This window comes from Spea bombifrons, chromosome 2, assembly GCF_027358695.1.
Source record: "Spea bombifrons isolate aSpeBom1 chromosome 2, aSpeBom1.2.pri, whole genome shotgun sequence".
NCBI classification, from domain to species: Eukaryota; Metazoa; Chordata; class Amphibia; order Anura; family Pelobatidae; genus Spea; species Spea bombifrons.
Genome location: NC_071088.1, coordinates 90,838,460 through 90,857,511, shown reverse-complemented (window position 1 = coordinate 90,857,511; position 19,052 = coordinate 90,838,460). Strand labels below are relative to the sequence as shown.

At 38.2% G+C, this 19,052-nt stretch overlaps 1 protein-coding gene across 2 annotated transcripts in view; it reads right to left on the bottom strand.

The window, feature by feature from the left end:
- LONRF2 (LON peptidase N-terminal domain and ring finger 2) overlaps window positions 1-19,052 on the bottom strand; it is a 45,589-nt gene that overhangs the window by 14,765 nt on the left and 11,772 nt on the right. The window contains exons 2-12 of one of the 2 annotated variants that reach the window (XM_053455148.1): window positions 13,836-13,954; window positions 11,347-11,469; window positions 9,700-9,861; window positions 8,962-9,157; window positions 8,521-8,626; window positions 7,218-7,332; window positions 5,576-5,697; window positions 4,411-4,569; window positions 4,073-4,235; window positions 3,282-3,431; window positions 2,547-2,688 (exon numbers count right to left, since the gene is read on the bottom strand). In XM_053455148.1, the coding sequence (XP_053311123.1) occupies window positions 2,547-2,688; window positions 3,282-3,431; window positions 4,073-4,235; window positions 4,411-4,569; window positions 5,576-5,697; window positions 7,218-7,332; window positions 8,521-8,626; window positions 8,962-9,157; window positions 9,700-9,861; window positions 11,347-11,469; window positions 13,836-13,954 (1,557 nt within the window). The remainder of the gene's footprint in view (window positions 1-2,546; window positions 2,689-3,281; window positions 3,432-4,072; window positions 4,236-4,410; window positions 4,570-5,575; window positions 5,698-7,217; window positions 7,333-8,520; window positions 8,627-8,961; window positions 9,158-9,699; window positions 9,862-11,346; window positions 11,470-13,835; window positions 13,955-19,052) is intronic. The other variant, XM_053455149.1, reaches the window with a different exon arrangement.

Genomic DNA, 19,052 nt, shown 5'->3' with positions numbered 1-19,052 from the left:
TCTTTCAGACACAGTGCTTCACCTGGAATAAAGGTGTGGATGTAAAAATCACAGATCCCCTTTAATCCTATATACATGGAAGTATGCTATTCTTTATCAAGTGAGGAATATGTTTGCAAATAATTGGGCTGCTCTTTGGATTGAAAGAGTGGATAGTAACTACCTATTTGGTTTAATGCAATCCATCAGTAGGTGCTGCTTTTAAATATGCTTTGATTTAGGGTTTATATTTAGACCAGTATCAATATATCACTTTGTATAACCAATATTGATATAGGGTACTCAAAGCGGTAGACTTTTTTTATGTCGTCAAAACTATGTGTCACTTTATATGCAGAGGTTATCCCTGGATCTGTGAGCTAGGCAGACTGATATATTCACAAAAAAGATGCTCATCTTGTCCCCAAAAAAAAGATAAGCAATGTTATTAGTTGTGGCACCCCAAGGACATGACCCTTTCCTTCTGATATGCTTACTTTACCTTGAGCTTTTGTATACCCATTTTGTAGCAAACATAAAACTGCTGCAAAAACTTTTTTGTATCAAAAAACCCAATTCAGGTAATAAGCGCTTGCTCTCCGACACAGCCAGTAGGTGTACGGTTTCTAAAACCAACTAGAGTCCACCTAGCATGACGTGTCCACTCTTCTTCAATAGTCATTCATCATTGCTATAAAAATTATAGATAAGTACAAACTGTAAGCAGTTTCCATTTGCAGGGTTTATGGCGATAGTAATTCTTAGTCCACTGATGCTGTTTTGGTGATGAAAACGTGCTTTCATAGAACATTACTTTGCGATGGCAAGCACATGGTGGACTCTCCTCCTTAGTCTTCCAGCTAGTAGTCAGGAAGACAAACTGAGGACCCTCTGAGATTTCCAGAGGGCAATATTCTACAATTCATTTCGAACACAAAAATGATTATAGTCAACATTTACAAAATAAACGTCCACATTTTCTACTGAATGATAAAGGCTGGTCAGAGTACTCAAATTTATCAGCAGGAAAAGGATGGAAGTAAAACCATTACATTGCAAGCAGTGGTTTGTGTGTCCATAGTCAGCATTCTGAATGTATGGCTTTGTGTATATATCCTATATCAATACACATGTATAATTTACATATTACATACAAAATATTAATTTCAGACTTGGACAGAGGCTTAAGAATTAGAGCAGGCACAGAGTTTGGTAAATTGCTGGTTTTTGACAGAGCACTAGATTTTTAGTAACTCCAATACATGAAAGTCTGAAAGACTAATGTACAAAAACATGTTATCATGTTACACACAACGAGAGAGAGAGATACATGCAACAAGTAACTGTTAACCAATGGAAGCTCTATTAAACTTAGAGGTAAACGTAAGTGGAGAGTTTCTCAATGAGATTTTCTGTTAATGTGAGCGCAAACTGGGTGTCTCACTAGTCTGAAAGCAATGCAGCATCCAGCATCAGATGTTTCAGAGTGTCAACATTCTTCTTAAACCTGTATAGAACCCAGACACCTTGATATCAATAAGATAATTGCTCATTTAATAACGTGGTTCTCTTCAATATTGTAGGTCTGTCATTCGGATGAGTGAAAAGTCAACTTTTTTTTTTGGAGGTAGCAAGGCAATCTCTAAAAGTATTTTTTGATATCACATTTTCCTTTGTTTCTCGAAGTATAATGTTTCAGCTTTCTCTATCCTTTTGTCTTTCTCTATGTCTCTCTATCCTTCCTCCACCTGTTCCATTCTTAGTTTCTTTTCATCCTACTGTGTAGGTCTTGTTCTATCTGCAGACATTTATTATTGACGGTGTGATAGTAAATAAAGTGCAGTGCAGTCACAGTGCACTGTACAGCATGTCTGTTTCACATCGCAGTTTTTGCTTTGATGTCATTTTAGAGATTACGAAGCAGATTCCAGCTGTTGTTCACATATTTGTAGTGCAAATCTGACAACGTAAAATTGCCCTGGCAGTGGTCGAGACCAGCTGCCAACATTAAATTATTTAATCAGTTATTGAAACTACAGCCTCACTAACAGGATCATAACAGCAGGGACAGTTCCACTGAAGTCAATATTGTACTTGCCAACTATGTCTATCATGTCTATTTAAGCACAATGATGTGCCATAGCAGGGCAAAGGGTTGTTGAACAGTTTGTTCTCTCCCATGTGTTTTGCGTCTTTGCTTACATGCATATATCAGTACGTACACATCTGAGATGTATGACAGCTGCTGTAATAAGGCACTTCAGGTTCTTGGTTACCAGCAGTTGATCTGTTAATGGAGAGATACTCTGATGGTAACCAAGCGCCTGTTTAGCGCCAAGAGGCGAGATTATAAACCAGGTAGAAATGTTGCTCATTCATTGACACTGCGTGGTATCTTCAAAGAAAGAAAACAATAATTAACAAAAATAATAATGTTTTTAAAGTGTCTCTCACTCCAGAGAAAAAAAAAATTCTTCTTATCAATGAAAAAAATGAAGCAGAAGAAACCCCATCTATTTATGGCGTCCAAACTCCAAGTTTAAACCTCTGTCATCTGGGTCTCTTACGGGTGACAAATATTAAGACACGTCTAATTGCTAGTAGGCGATCTTTCAAGGACGTCATGGCCAGGATTGTCAACTGTGCCTTGTTTTCGAGCGGCAAGACTGCAAGCATCCACCAGCACCAGGCTGGACCACTTGGATTGCTCTGGAAAAGAGAATATTGGCATATGAGACAAATTATTGTTGGTAGGCACCACCTAAGTTATGTCTTAATGTGCCAGTGCAAGACCACAGCATTCATGCATAAAACAGCTGACATGACATACAAGCTAGCAGTGGGTCACACGAGATACATGCTTTAGGCAGTATAACATTAAAGCTAATATAATAATGAGACAGTATCAATATATACTGAAATATCTCACAGTTTGAGGGGACTTAGACAGTGATTTCACACTTAACACATGTACAAAATAACATGAGGCTGTATGCAAAGTTTCCTACAACTAAAGTCTTTAGCATGAGGATTTCACATGCGTGCACATTTGTCTACCTTTCCAGCATAACACGATTATGCGTATAGAGTTCTGAACAGCACCAGAACCCTGGGGACAACCTTGGTTCCTAAAGATTGCTCACAGTGAAAGTGCATTTAGTGGTGTGGTAGAGTGTTTCAAACTCTACTCTTTGCTGAACAGGTTAAGCAATTTTAATCATTTTCTAAGTAACAATACAGTCACCGAGAAACCTGTGCATCAGAGTTACTAAAACATAGGTAGACAGAAATGTAGTACTAACCTGCAGCTCAGATTCCTTGCTTGGCATTGGACCAAAATGGTTAAGAATTTGTGCTTTCAGATTGTCCTTAAGGGAGGTAAACCACAGGAGAGCTTGATCATACACAGAGTTGTGAAGCACAAGTAGCTCTTCGTATTCCTGGCCCTCCACCTATGTATGAACAGTAGGACATTGTGGCTTAGTATACACTTGCACATTTTGTAACTAGCTATGGCAGAATCCCATGGGCAGGGGAAGGTTGCCACTTTTTGGCCTGTAGGCAATAAAAGCCAAGGGACCCTGTGGCCCTTGTTATGCATATTACATGACAGGAATCAGTGTTCATATTCCATCTGTAATATCTATATGACTTTGTATTCACTTGACAGTTTAACTTGTGTGTATATTGGAATCATTTAAAGGGGAAGATTCAGTAAATGGACCTTGATGGTATCACAGCACTTGTAACTACAATGTTGGATCATTAAAATTGCTGTAAACTCACAGGAAAACACAATTTTCTGTCTACTGAAATACAAAGCAGCACAAAAATATCGTGTGAGGGAAGCAAGTACACACAATGAGGGAGACAAGGCATGTTCAGGGAGACGCACAGAGAAAAGTGTGTGACTTGTTACAACAAGAATCTACTTTCCATGACAGCTTATCATCATTGTAGATGGCAGCATTAGACAAGATTCATTGTCTTGCAACCTCAAAACTCCCTTGCTTAATTAAGCAAACCAATAGTAATGTACATTTTTAGTTTAATAATGTATATTTAACTGAACTTCCATACTGTAGTTTATTACCTTCTTGTCTTCTAGATATTCTATATTTGCAGTATGGTAACCATCTCTCTGTCCATGGCTAAGAACCTTAAATCGACTCAAGCCAACAGTGTCAACCACTGAACGACCATCAGGGAAAAACTTTACATCTCTGACATGCAACATACACCCATAATCTGCAAACCTGAAATAAGAACGACAAAAATGTTGATATCATAACAGCGGGTCACTACAGTATGTAGGAAGTGGGATTGATAACAGTGCCATTTGTATGGCCAGTCTCTAACTACATCAACCAAATTGATTTTCTATTATTTGTATAAATCCACAGAAATTAAACTATAAATCAAGGTACATACCCTTTTAACTCATCAGCAATGCACATGCCAAATTGTTTGGTGCCAGTTTCCATGCTCCTCCTGATCATCAGGCGATAGCGGGGCTCGAATACATGAAGTGGACATGGAATGGTAGGAAAGGCCATTGTGCACACAAATATGGGAACATCCTTATTCAAGCTGTGTTTTGGGTTAGAAAATACTTTTAATTAAGCAGCAACTCACATAAATTTTCATTAAATATTGTCTGATCTCAAAGTAAACTTTAGAGGTGGAAGATGGAAACATAGAATTTGATGGTTTTAAACACCATTCGGTCCATCTAGTCTGCCTGTTCTTGATGTAAAGACTAAAACCTTGATCAGTCCTTGGTCTCAAACTAAATCAATGAACCACAGCAATCAAGCTGAGCAGTGGATTTACTGAAGTGCCATAGCCTCAATGAAGCAGATCGGGAGATATACACTTGACGCATTTCACGCCTTAGCAATTTGGAGTTGATATCCTGGCTCCTTTAAAGTTTTTCCTCCATCTGAGTTTGCTTATCATGTGATTCATCCATGTGTTTTTTTCATAGAACTTCCTATTCATGTTTTTATTCCCTCACTGTATTACCCTCTACCGCTTTTGCTGGGGGCAGTTACTTTAATGAGAGGGTGATAAATAAGTGAAAGAAATCCTTACTTTACATTTAAGCCTCTGACACTCTAAAGATACAGGACAAAGCAGTGCACAACAGCTAATTACAATTCTAAATTCTAGAACCACATGAGGAAGGTTTTATTTACGGTGTGAAGGCCGGTTGTTAGAGTTCCACTGATTTCGTATTGAAATAACGTGTATACCCCCGTGACCTCTTAAAAAAAAACAAATCTCCCTAAAATACACCCACAACTCACTCATGAATAAACCCTATGTGTCTAAAGGGTTAGAAGGGGAGTCGAGGTCAAGTAACATAAGAGGGGATGGGCAAAAAGGCTGACATGATACTGCTAGGAGTATCGTTGTGAGAATGATCCCATGTTAAGAACCAGTGCATTGGGCCTTTACCTTTGCTTGTTTGTGTAACATGATGAGTCTCACCAGTAAACGGAGAAGGGAAAATGATTTAGACAGCCATTAAGCATATAATAACAGCTGTGAGACTTACAAATGTCAAAGAAAAGCATACATCACAACAACTTACTTTGATAACTCCTTCATTTCCTCATCGTATATTCTCTTTCGATCACTGTGCTCCTCCTGCAGGTACCGTGTTATCAACTCCTCCGTTAGCTGCGTCTTTTTGTAAGCTCTGTTGGCCAGGTACTAAATCAAATACAGGAACAATCCTTCCATCAAAATTAATGCAAAATAAACTTTGCTTAATGTACCAGTCACTGAATTCTTTGTAGCGAGACTGATAAATAGTGTGCAGCAGCAAAACAAGGATTGTGTGAAGTTGTAGGTGCAGATACATTTATTTCAGGAACACAAAATCTTTAAAATTGTAACACTTAAAAAAATTAAAAACACAACAATGCCGTTCCTAAAAACTATGAATGGCCTCAGACTTTTGGCAGTAAAAGCGCACACTTTAATTATGAGAACATAGAGCTGCATTATGATTTGACTGGCACGGTACAATTTAACAATGGCAATTGTATTTCCCCATAATGTGTGATCACTGGACAGGGATGAACCCTTTTGCAAAATGATGTAAATTACACTGTTGCGTACATAAAAAGTTTATAAACAAAAACAAAGACATGTTTGAATTAGTGCAATAGAACGTGTGAATTACACAAACTAGCTCTACTGGTTAAGTTAATATTTAAACTGCAAAGTTATTCTAACAGCTTTCGAACCAGACAGGGAGGAGTGTCAAAGCCAACTACTATGCTACTACCGTGGGCCTTCGCTGTTAGTTTTGGCATGGGGATATTCTATGTTATGTCGATGCACGGCCCTTGCTGGGGTCAGCACTCCATGTTCTACCAAGCAGGCCAGAATTAGACCATTCCATATAAGTACAGGTGGCACTAGACATCAGGCTCCATGTCTGTCTAGAGGCTCACTGACCTCCAAGTAAAATTCCGTCCGAGAATAATAAACAGCAAGGTCCTAAGTTGTAGCTACACAGCAAACCTGCCATAAGAACTGCTAGGATAAAGCAGCTGATCGTCTGCTAGCTCTAGTCAACATTATCATTATAATGAATCCTGACCTGCAGTTATGGTTGCCCAGTGCAATACCCATTTATTAATAACACCATACTGCTGACAAGTTCCTTGCATTCAAGGAAGTTTAAAATTGATGAATACACGTGTAATACTGTAGAAGCTATGGGTGATCACTCTAAAAAGACCATAAAACAGTGTTTCTAACAAGTAGGTTTTAAGTTGAACAGCCGTGTCCAAGGAGAATATATTTGTTTACTGAGGTCCATGACCTCATCCACGACAGAACAGGGAAAAAAATTCGAAAATAATTTTTCTATAGTACAAAATAAGCCCAATGAAATGTAAGAAACTGTAAAAGGGTTGAAGAAAATATCAAAAAACGTAACTTAGTAATAATTGTATTCCCTTGTTAAATATTAATATCCAGTAAACATTCCCACATTTAATTTAAACACATTGAAGATAATTTTTAAGTGCTTTTATTTTTACTATTAGTGCTGTTTTATGATAACTAAAATAACTAAAAGTAACATTTTCTTTATATGCCCCTTTCTACTGTATGTTTCACAGAATACTGCCACCTCTTAGCAAGTCTACCCTTAAATGTTGGTAAGTAATCTCTAAATATTATGAATATATTATTTTATGAATATAACATATACTTACGGGTGATAGATTTTCTTTACAGAGTGGACAATGTGGGTTGTGGTCCAAGCATCTTTCAAGGCATTTGAGGCAGAATGTGTGTCCACAAGGAGTGGTTACAGGCTCATAAAACAGCCTAGAGAAATTAGGAATAAAGGACGGTGAGAATCATTTCAGCAGCATTTTGAAAATTGTGCAAAATTAACATGATCATAATCTGTGCTTGAGACGAACTATATACACAGACAGTAGTAGCTCTTTCTGAGTGTATAGATTATTTCAAGAATGGAGCAAATTTAATTTATGCTTTAAAACAGACTTCTGGAACAATGCAGGTTTACACATGCCTACATGACCAGGAGATGGCACTCTAGGGTAGTAGAGACAAGCTCAGATGACCAAACTGATTTACCGGTTTTTAATTTAGAGAGCTGAAGCACTATTTCTTCCTCTGTAAACATACATGTGTTGCAATTTCTTTGTTTTTAACAGAGATCCCTTTCTTTTGAACTTGCTCTATAAAAACAGAAGTACTTACTGAGGAAGACAGACCTTTATTCTCATTTACAGGACTCCCTTTTTTAACTTCTGTCAAATTATTCCTTTATTTTTTCTCCTTTCAATTATATATCTAAAAGGTTTTATCACATTTTTTTTTCTAATTAGGTAATTTTCTTCTCTGTGTGCATTTAACAATTCCTCCCTAAGCTTAGCTTTGCATTTTGGCTCATCTTCTTCATTCTTATTCTGCATTATACCATTACATGCACCGGTAAAACATCTGGAAAACTGGATGCAGCATTTCAATAAAGCCCGTAATGCATCTGGGTTATAATTATGAAGCCCATAATATTGGGCAATACTGTAGCTTTATTAATATCAGTTTTTTTTACCTATTACAATTTGCCTTTTTCAACATGAAAACAATAGGAAATAATTACCATTATTTCCTTCAGGACACAAAGAATGATCAATGTACAGAAAAGTAAATTGGCATATATATTTTTTTTTTACTTCAGAAATGTTAAACTATATCCTAGTGCAGGGTTTAAGAAGCTTTTGAGTTTAGAAGCCAGACAGTCCAAAATCCCAGGATTAAAATTGCCTACCATTTAGTACAATACAAAATATGTGCCAACATTATCCCTTTTTACCAGTTGTGGCTCTGCAGCCTACACATGGGTGAAAAGCACTGTACTAGCCAGCTACAAAAACAAGATGGCGGACAAGATTCACAATGTATAAAATAAGAAGGCACTATTGGACCAATTAAAATTAAATAATTTTCATGAAATGGAACAAGTTTTTAAATATATAATCACACCTCATGCAGAGGGAACACTCAAAGTCTGATGCATCCACAAGAGCTACAGGAACCTCACTGATTCTAGGCATCGTGGCAGAAGGTTCACAAGCAGACTCAGCATCTGCTAACAGAAAAAAATGATTAAGAATAGAACAGCAAGAGGACATTATAGTACACAGACACTTGTTTGGAGCACCAGTGCATACTACCTCAAAAATGACTTAAAAATCTGTGATAAGCCAAGGGTATTAATCAATGCTCTGTGTGATCCACAGATTTTCACTCCTGTGTCTTTAGTCTTGGTTGTCTCCTTCTATCTCCACTTTCTTTATCTTATAAGTCAACAACCAACACTAAACACACTTAAATTGCAGATTGCAATTCATAGCATGCATAATGTATGGACAATAATGCTCATCCATTTCCAGTGCTAAACTAGGTTGAATGGCAAGCGTATACCTTTCTTTATAATCTTGGCAGGGTTTTCTAGACTTTGAAGTTCCTCTGATGAGTTGGTATGTTTTCTCTTGTGTCCAGCACCAGGAAGACAGGAGAGAAACTTCTGTGACTTTTTAGCTGGCAGGTCCAGGAAATCTTTAGATTGAAGCACATCAGATTCCAGGAGAGATGCTTTGGTTAATCTGAAAAGGGAGTCCTGAAGAGCAGACAAAACGGTGACAGTCAATGGCACCAGATTCCTATTTCCCAATGTGGCATTTCAGAATTGGGTCCATTTCAGTGCAGGCGGTTATGTGGAAAAATATATTGTTTTAAATACACGTTATTTACTTGCCAGTAAAATATACTGGCAGCTAGTTAAACATATGAATAGAAGGCAACCAGAAGGAAACCAGTTTTTTTTTTGTCATTTATGACCCTGGCACAGAAGTGAACCAGTGTATACTTTCTCCAGTACAGCACTGCACACACGTTTCTGTGTAACATCACTGCAAAGGCCCTCCCTTTGTAGAACAACTAGGAGCTTTCCGGCTGAATGAGATATTATAGGATTACCTTCTCTCACATTTCAAACCTATAACTCATTTACAAACTATTAATACAAACACAATGCAAATCTGTGTTATCAGTGTCAACATGATTAAACAACCTAGCTACACTATTTCTGCTGTAAATTCTTCAATCATACTGTGTAAGGAGTGACATAAAAAGGCTTTGTTCACAATTTTGATTTTGTACCTTTGAACATCCTGCCGGAGGGACATCTTCCACAGATGGTGAACTGCTGGTGCTGTTTAGGAAGGTTGATTTCAGCCTTGTATAAGATGCTGGAAAACAGAATGGAGTTCCTAGACTAGCCTGGACATTTTCAAATGCAGGGCACAGCATGTCACACATAATCTAAGAGAAAGAAATACATATATACATGGTTTAGAGGTTCTGATATACTTTATTTGAAGTCTAAACACAAAAGAACAAAACTTCCAGATGCTTTTAAATGCTTCAAAATGAAAGGAAAATCACTTTCTGAGGGTACCAAATGGACATGCTACCAACAGTCAGGTGAAGGTCCAACAGTCAGTCTGCGGGACGTTCCTGGCTACCCCTGTATTGTGCATTGTTATATAGTTAAATTCTTGAAGGCCTCCTCATCGATTTAATTATCCATTACACAGGGACTGCCATCTTTACTTTGGAGGCCTTTCACTATGCATAATGAATACAATGGGTTGAAATCACAACTGTCTGCAAACTGTTTTTTTTATTAAGGTTTAATGTTTGATTTAATGTCCTGTCTATGTTTAAGCAGGAATATTCTTCCAATAAATATCTCTGTGTGGCAACGGTCCCCAGCCATCTACATTTTATCTCCATATAAATAAATATTATTTTTCTGCTGGGTTCTGTACTGTTCTAACAAGCTAAGAGGAATAAGAAAGTCTTTAGCTCACTGCTAGAAAATAGAGGGCACATCCTTAAATGTGATGGTATGAATGAAATCTGAAAGCAACCTCAATGCCAAAGGAAATGTGAGACTTTGAATTAAAACCTGTCACAGTAAAGGCCCATGGAAAGGGTAAAATTTACATATGCAAGCTCCCCGGGTACAAGAAGCTTTACCATTTCATTTAGAATCCCATACTCTTCTACTTGCAAATGGGGTAAAACATACATTATAGATATGCTGCAAATGGTAAAAATGGCACAATCACCATGGTAACAAATAGAATGGTCCATTCTTTACTACTTTGCAGCAGACAAGATCCTTATGTGTCACCCTTCCACGGGCTCAATGGCTATAATCAGAGGGTCATATCTGCAATAGAGTAAGTTATGATTGCTATACATTGTGATTGCTATACATTGTGACGTATAGCAGAGGCGGTGTGCAAGGTCCTGCCTGAAAGAGCTTTTCAGTTAAGAGCAAGATTGAATATAAAACAGGATTTTAGCTCCCGCACAGCAGGGGGGATCGCACATGGTTTATCCCAATGCTAGATCTATTCTCTTGCAGGAAGGTATTTTCCTAGAATTCTCCAGTAGGTAGATTAACCCAGAACTGTCAGGATGATTCCACAGGATCTACCGGGGTTCTTACCTTGTTTTAAACTGACTGGAGAGGCCTGGACTTGGAATAAACTTGGAATAAAGCCAACGTTTTATGAACCACTAATGAATGGCATGAACGGTATATATCAGCTGTGATAAAATCGTGTGCCCCCCAAAATCTGGAATCTCAAGTTAAGGGTTAATGAGACCTCAGCTGTTTTAAACATCAATATTACAGAGAATACATTGATTAAAATAGGTAATATATGTGTAGCGTATGATATATTTATATACTTATACATATGTGTATATGTCTATAAATCTATATTATGTTACCTTTTGTGCTTCAATCTTCATTGAACTCCATTCGGGGTTTAAGGCAACACAATACAGAAACTCCTTCAACGCATCATCCGTTCTTCCGAGTCCAGAAAGAGCTTGTGCTTTCACGTAATGTCCCTGCATACACAGCAACGTGACATGCTTTAAAAGCGATTAACTAAACATCATGTACCACACTTTCTAAAAATAATCCTCTCTATTAAACTAGCACACAGGATTACATTAACTGCAAAGGACATGATGTTCTTAGGAGACAAAAGAAATGAGAATTAAGATGAAAAAGTATGAACAACGTCTTGCTGCGTTGATAAAGGACATGACAATACAGGCTGGGTATATTTAGAAGGCAGAATGTCTGCCAACTGGTGTATTTATCTTGAGGGCAAATGCAACTTCAGAATGCTAGGAGGCAAGGGGCATTATTATTATTAAACTTGGTAAAAACAATGCAATTCAGGGATTACATTCATTAAGAAGGCATTTGTTTGGCACTCCACCATTAGTGTGTGGGAATCGTGCCATCGGTCTGCATTAGCCCACTTTAACCATTTGGGCACCAACAAGTGTCACAACAGAAAGCAAATTAGAGTACTGCGAATATTTCTGCCACCAATAGAGAGAAAATACATTAATGCTCTATTTTTTCTGGCTCTCCTGAGGCCTCATCTGTTCTGGTCTTTTTGGTTAACCAAGCTGTTCACTCAAACACTTTTGCACATCCTAGGTGGGTCAATGGACTCTAAGGCCAAAAGAGGCAGAACCAAGTGGATCTGTATGCATATTTCACACAGAATATAAGGATTCTGTGCTAATGCTTAGATCGATCCCTCCCCCAAAAAATTGGCATGACTGTTCCTTTAGTGGCTTATCTGATACACCTCTGGGTAACAAGTCTTGCATTCCATTTCAGTATATACAAATAGTTTTGTAAACCCAAAGCTATATCTGGGTGCAATATCAGTAGTGCTCGCATTAACAGTAGAGCTTTCACATTGAGCTAGCCTCGTTTGGTGGGTGACCCGGTCTGTTGAAGTTGCAGGAGTATGAGTTGGATTAGTTCTACCCTGCAGAGCGGCACTAGTGGTTGAGAGCCCTCTGCTATTGTTGACACTGTACCCTACAATTCAAGGAATTAAGGTTTTTCTCCATGGATCAGGACACACCAAATCCCGTGGTGTGTTTATTTTAATTTCTTTTCCAAGTTTCCAACCGTCTCTTCATCTCATCGATTCCTGGCAAGTCAAGATGGAGTACCCCAATCATCTAACTCCCATGACTCTTATGCTTCAGTTATATATTAATCAACGAGCATAAATGCCTGCACAGCAACACAAACACCTGAGCTGCTGCTCCAGCTGGTTACGGCCAGTCGCACACTTCGGCGGTACGTATCCAGCCGAAGGCCGCACTTTCATCATCAGGATACTCTCAAGGTAAATTAATACAGTCAAGCTCATGCAGCTTTTAAAACCACAACTTTAGACACCCTATGTGAAAATTAAGTGATTCCTTAGCAAGCTTTTTTTAACACACTATCTCAAACATAATATGCCCGGGATGGCGTTACTCTTCCAATGGCCTGGATTGCCCATAAAAAGCTGTAATTCACAGTAATTACTAGTATAGGCGCACAGTGTGGAGAGGAGAATTGTATCTCAGAGCTGACCTCTAAATTACATTTGTTCCAAGAGGCCCATAAATAATCCTCCTTTAATGACCTCCTTTGCAAGATAATTATTGCCAGAGGAAAGTTTAACACACTCCAGTCTTCCGAGGCCCTTAAATCCTTGAAGTGGACTGGGCAAAAAAAGCCATTAATGCAGATGCACTGATGGCCAGAAGACTACAAACCCTTTGACAAACCTAAAGTAGAAATCCGAGGGGATGGCTCAGTCTATATGATGGCTCAACGATGTGATACCCCACTAACTTTAGTACTATTGTACAGAAGGTGCTCAACGATTTGCATGTACCAAGGCTAAGAACGGCGCAACCTGAATGCCCAAGCGATCCAGTATCATCAGAGGAGCTGAAGGTAGTAATAAAAGAACTGCAGCCCAATGCCTCATATTCACTCTATTTCAAACCTCTTACCATTCATACCAGATCTACCTATATTAGGCCTAACTCCAATACGAGAGGTATAATTGGAAAAAAAGGAGTGGAAGATTAGCATATTTGCCAGCAATATTTTGTCGTCTTTGTATTTTGGTAGGAAAAATTAATATATCACTGAAAGGCATCATAATAAATAGATGTAAAAGTTACTAAACCAAATGTATAATGCCATGTATAAAATTATATCACAAATAAGTAACAATCAAAAAGATCTTATCTGCTCACTAAAAAGATGCAACGGCACATTGCATCTTAATAGATTTTTTAATAAAAGATAATATTTGACCATTCAAAAGAAATGCTGAATCTGTAAGCAAATGCATTAAGCATTGCACCACCTGAATTTTCCTAAAACTTTGACTTACCTTAGGCCAGAGTGGATGTTTTTTGCACACAGTGTCTGCATCATACAAGGCTTGTTTGAAGTTTTTCATAGCGGAGTGAAGTTCTGCTCGTTGTACGATAAGTAGGGAGTCACAAGGTGCTGATGGGAAAAAAAACGAATGTTAACATTAAACTTTGATGATCAATACAAAGGCAAGCCTAAGAAGACCCATAGGGCATCTCTAGATTGCAAACCACTTTGTGGATCATGATGGCGATGAGATTTATAATGTTTTCAGAGGATGACTGGTCTACTTTAAATGCCAACTATCAACCAATGGCACGTTTTGAAAGTGTTACAGAAAACTGATTTGACCTTTTAAGTTCCTTGGATCACCAAGAATGAAGATATACAAAAAATGATTGGGGAGCCTGAAAAGAAAGTCACAAATTCACAGTTTCAGACTGGCCAGAAATAGGCACATACTTCCCTATTATGAAGGAAAGACAACATGCTGATCCTTTCAATCAATAGACTTTGTACAGAGCAGACTGCCTTATATTTAGAAAAGCCTGCGGCATACTGGGTACACAGAGCAGTGTTACTGTACACCACAGTGTGCCCATTTCTGCTTATGGCGGGCTTTATACTTAAACAATATTAGCATGAATGGGGCACAGTGCAAGATGAAAATAAATAAAACTCATGGCAATACAGGGAAGGGATCCATAGATAAAGTAAATCAAAAGTAATTCAACACTAGAATGTTTCTGCAGCATGAAGACCTGAACTGGCCCTGCAAAATACATAAGCCAACGGGCGATGAGGTTTTCAGAAAGAATTTACTAATTTACTATACATTATCCTTGACTAGCCAAGCCCTTAATGAAACAGGGGCACACACGCATATATACATATACACTATATGGGCAAAAGTATTTGGACACCTGACCATTATACCAGCAGGGACTTTGATGACATCACATTCTAAACACATAGGATGTTAATATGTAGTTGATCCCCCCCTTTGCAGCTGTAACAGCTTCCATTCTTCTGGGAAGGCTTTCTACAAGATTTTGGAGTGTTTCTGTGAGACTTTTTGCCCATTCATCCAGTAGAGCATTTTGGAAGGGGGTTTATGTGTGGTGTGTCACTCTCCATCAGGTCGGGAACTACAGGACAGAGACCTCTATGGGCAGTATTTGCACCAAGATCTAGTCTGGGCTGATGTTTCTTGAGGGGAAGGCAGCAGCAGCATGGCCAATAATAATTGAGAGGTTTAGCAGTCGGAGCAACGGAGGAAGCCGACTTTAGCAGATATACCCATTCAGGGTACCGAGATCCGTTACACACACACACACACACACACACACACACACACACACACACTAGCTAAATGGGAATAGACCTATAATAGTCTTACAGTAGAACACTTTAAACAATTAAACTATAAATTGGTTAATGGAATCCATGTAATATCACTACTCTGTAAAATAATATTGCAAATCATGCCCCAAAATGTGCCGTATGTATAACATGAGGAGGCTATGTTGAACAAAGGCAAGATACAGAACTGCCAGAAATGCCTGTCTGTTTAATCCTGAAGAGAGAGGTTCCGAGCACAGGAGCAAAGCAGCAGATTACAGAAAAGCCTTTACCAATCACTATGCCTCTTCATAAGGCTGTCTCCATGTAACCTCCTCCAGCCTGTGCCGGCGTTCACTCTTTCTAAGGACACGTGTGGCAGATGGAACGGCAGGATAACAATCACGTTTCCAGGGAAAACGTGAACGCAGAACCGTACTGGAGTGGAAAGGAAAAAAAATGTTCTTTATATAAAATGCCCTTTTCAGATGTCAATTAGGGAAAGAGTAGCCTCCATACCTTTTATGCAGTAGAACATGAAATAACTGCTAAACCTGCTAAATCAATACAATCTATTGCTTAACAGGCTCTTTTACATACAAATATTACATACAAATCTATATGTTCCTTGGTAAATTAATGCACTTAAAGGACTTGTCTCATGAAAAAGTGATGTTATACTCTTTTTTGAATTATACATTCAGAACAATTAAGTAGTTATGGTTTTGTTACTATATGGTGAATAGGTATGTTGCATGTGATTTCTTATGGAATGACATACAAAGCTATAATCCTTTCCAGAAATAATTATATTTTGATAATGTAATATTTTCTTCTGGAAATACTTAATTGTCATGTGATGCAAAAGCAGGCACTGAAAAAGGGTTTCCTTTCTGTGTTTTATTTTAATTTGATAAATTCAAGGTATACAAAATAGCAGTTCATTTGCTTAACATAACAGAGAGCCTACGTTTATTAAAGAATATACTTAATGACAATTTACTTCCAGCTTAATGTCAACAATGTCTTAGGTCAATCATAAGTTTGATTCTAGAAGAAGCTCTTTGCAGTGCTGCCAGTGCTTTCAAGATGTCCCCTTCTTCTCATCTCATAGTGACATATAGACATCTAGGATCCAAACAACTATAACAGGTGCATTATACATTTTAATGGAGCACATCATCTAGATTTTTTTTAAACATTTTTTTTTACTTTTTGTACCCTTCGTGACAATGGCCTTTTTAACATTTCTGCGCTGCTCGTGTTTAGCTGTAATTTTCTTCTTTCCCGTTTACTGAACCCACACACATTAGATATTGTTTTTTTCAGGACAAGAAGGGCTTTTTTTAGATGACATTGTTTTGATTGTATCATATTATTTACTATTAAAAAAAGTATAAAATATGGTGAAAAATGTAGAAAAAAATGACTGTTTCTAACTTTTAGTTGAAAAATCTTTTACTCATCTATGTTTTTTTGCTTTTTTCTACCCATTATGGGGCAATAAGTACAGGTAGCGTTTTGCTATTTCAAAGCCATTTTTTCCGAATCTGGTAATTCTTCCCCCCATGTGCCATTTTGGGTATCTTTGAAGCCGGCCAATGCAATTTACCCCATCAAGTCATATATTTTTGAAAACTAGACAGCCCAGGGTATTCCAAATGCTAGTATTTTAACCCTTTCCAAGCACTAATTCTACCATCAGCCTTTGTCAAACTTTATGGTAGTAATTTTTTTGCATTTGTTTTTTCACACACATTTTACTTCAGGTATGAATAAACAGGTTCTGGTATATGTCACTTTCATAAAACACCTCAATATGTGTTCAGCAACATCTCCTGAGCGCAGTGATACCTCACATGAATGATTTTGCCTGGCTGTTTGGGGGCAAAAGGGCCACATTTGGGGCATGCACATTTTTCAATGTTGAACTTTGGCATTTGGGGATCCACTGCCCATGCCCTATTTGGTACATCTTTGAGCCGGGCCATTTCAGTGTGCCCAACAAAACCATATATTTTTGAAAACTACACACCACAGGGTATTTTAAATGCTGGTATTTTAACTCTTTGCATGCACGCATTTTACCACCAGCATTGTTTCAAAGTTTGCAGTAGTATTTTTGTGTGTGTATTTTTCCCACACACACCTACTTTTTGTATGAATTTACAGCTCCTGGTATATGCCGCTGTCACACCCCAATATGTGTTCAGCAACATCTCCTGAGTACAGTGATATCCCACATGCATGGGTTTGTCATTTTTTGGGGGAACTAAAAGGCCACATTTGGTACGTGTGCATTTTTCTAATTGGAAATTAGGTGTGTGGCCATCCTTCCCCCCGTGTTAATTGGGACCTTGTTGAACCTGGCCAATTCAATTTACCCCATCAAATCATACATTTTTTAAAAGTAGACACCCCATGGGCATTTAATATGCCAGTATTTTAACTCTTTCCATGCGAGAATTGTTTTAAGCTAATATTCTAATTTTAGGACTTGCTCACAAAAATATATATTTATTTTTTTTTGCCTTTTTTTACATTTTTTTTTACATTTTTTTTTCAACTTGAAGGTTCCCCTGATAGTGACATCAGTGGGAAATTATTTTTACATTTTACTGGTTTTTTACTATTTTTTTCTAATTATTATTAATTTTATTTTATTTTTAATTCATTTTTACTAATCACACTGTGATTAGAAAGCTGAGCTCCATTGACTTGCATGGTTGAATGCAGTACCTGTATTCAACCTGCTAGTGGAGCCAGAGTTCTCTAGAGGGTCTGAGGCCGTCTAGCGAACTTTTTAGTCTTTATTGTTTTTCCCCGGGCCGCCGCTATCTTGCTTGATGGCGAAGATTACCTGCAGCGGCGGCTGTGACCGCTCTCCGGAGTGGTCACAGCCCATCTAAAAGGTAAGTGTTTGGTGTCGCTGGATGCCTCCTGATCGAGGCATTGCAGCGACACCATTTAAGTTTAGGAGGCGATCGTTGATTGCCTCCTAAACGCCTTTAAAACGGGCGTCCGCCGCCATACAATGTATGGCGGATGTTGACGCCCCGGGGAGGGGCCAGAGATGGCCCCTTTGTGCCGATCATGGCGTTGCTGAATGCCTCGAGGTCGAGGCATTACAGCAACGCCGTTTCGGTGCAGAAAGCGAAAATAGTTCACTTTCTGCACCCGTTTAAAGACGTGCCGGTCCTGGCACGTCAATTGTCGTTATCGACTTGATTTTCGGTGACGTGCCCGGACCGGCAATTGTCATCAAGGGGTTAAAGAATATATTTAATGACAATTTACTTCCAGCTTAATGTCAACAATGTCTTAGGTCAATCATAAGTTTGATTCTAGAAGAAGCTCTTTGCAGTGCTGCCAGTGCTTTCAAGATGTCCCCTTCTTCTCATCTCATAGTGACATATAGACATCTAGGATCCAAACAACTATAACAGGTGCATTATACATTTTAATGGAGCACATCATCTAGATTTTTATTTAAAAATTTTTTTTTTTTAAAAGCATGAACAAAACATTATATAGATAATATTGTTTTACAATGTCCATCTCACATTCTGCTCGATAAGAGATGTCAAGTGACCCATTGTTCTGATTCTGAGCAAGAATGGTGAACAACCTATTTAACTTGGTACAGTCATAGATGCCGAGTGACCGGTTGACCTGAACGGTTCAGCAGGGAGGATCCCCTTGAACATCATCTGTTTTTGGGTTATTTTTTGCAGGGCAAAAAAGTACATTTTAGATTCAGTTAACTCATCCAAGCACATTTGGAAAATAAAGCAGAGGACCCAGATAACCATAATGGGTTTTCTCTGTAAATTGTGCCTGCTTTCTTCTCTGACAAGCCTGTTTTGCAGCATGCTTTAAGGCTGTACTCCAG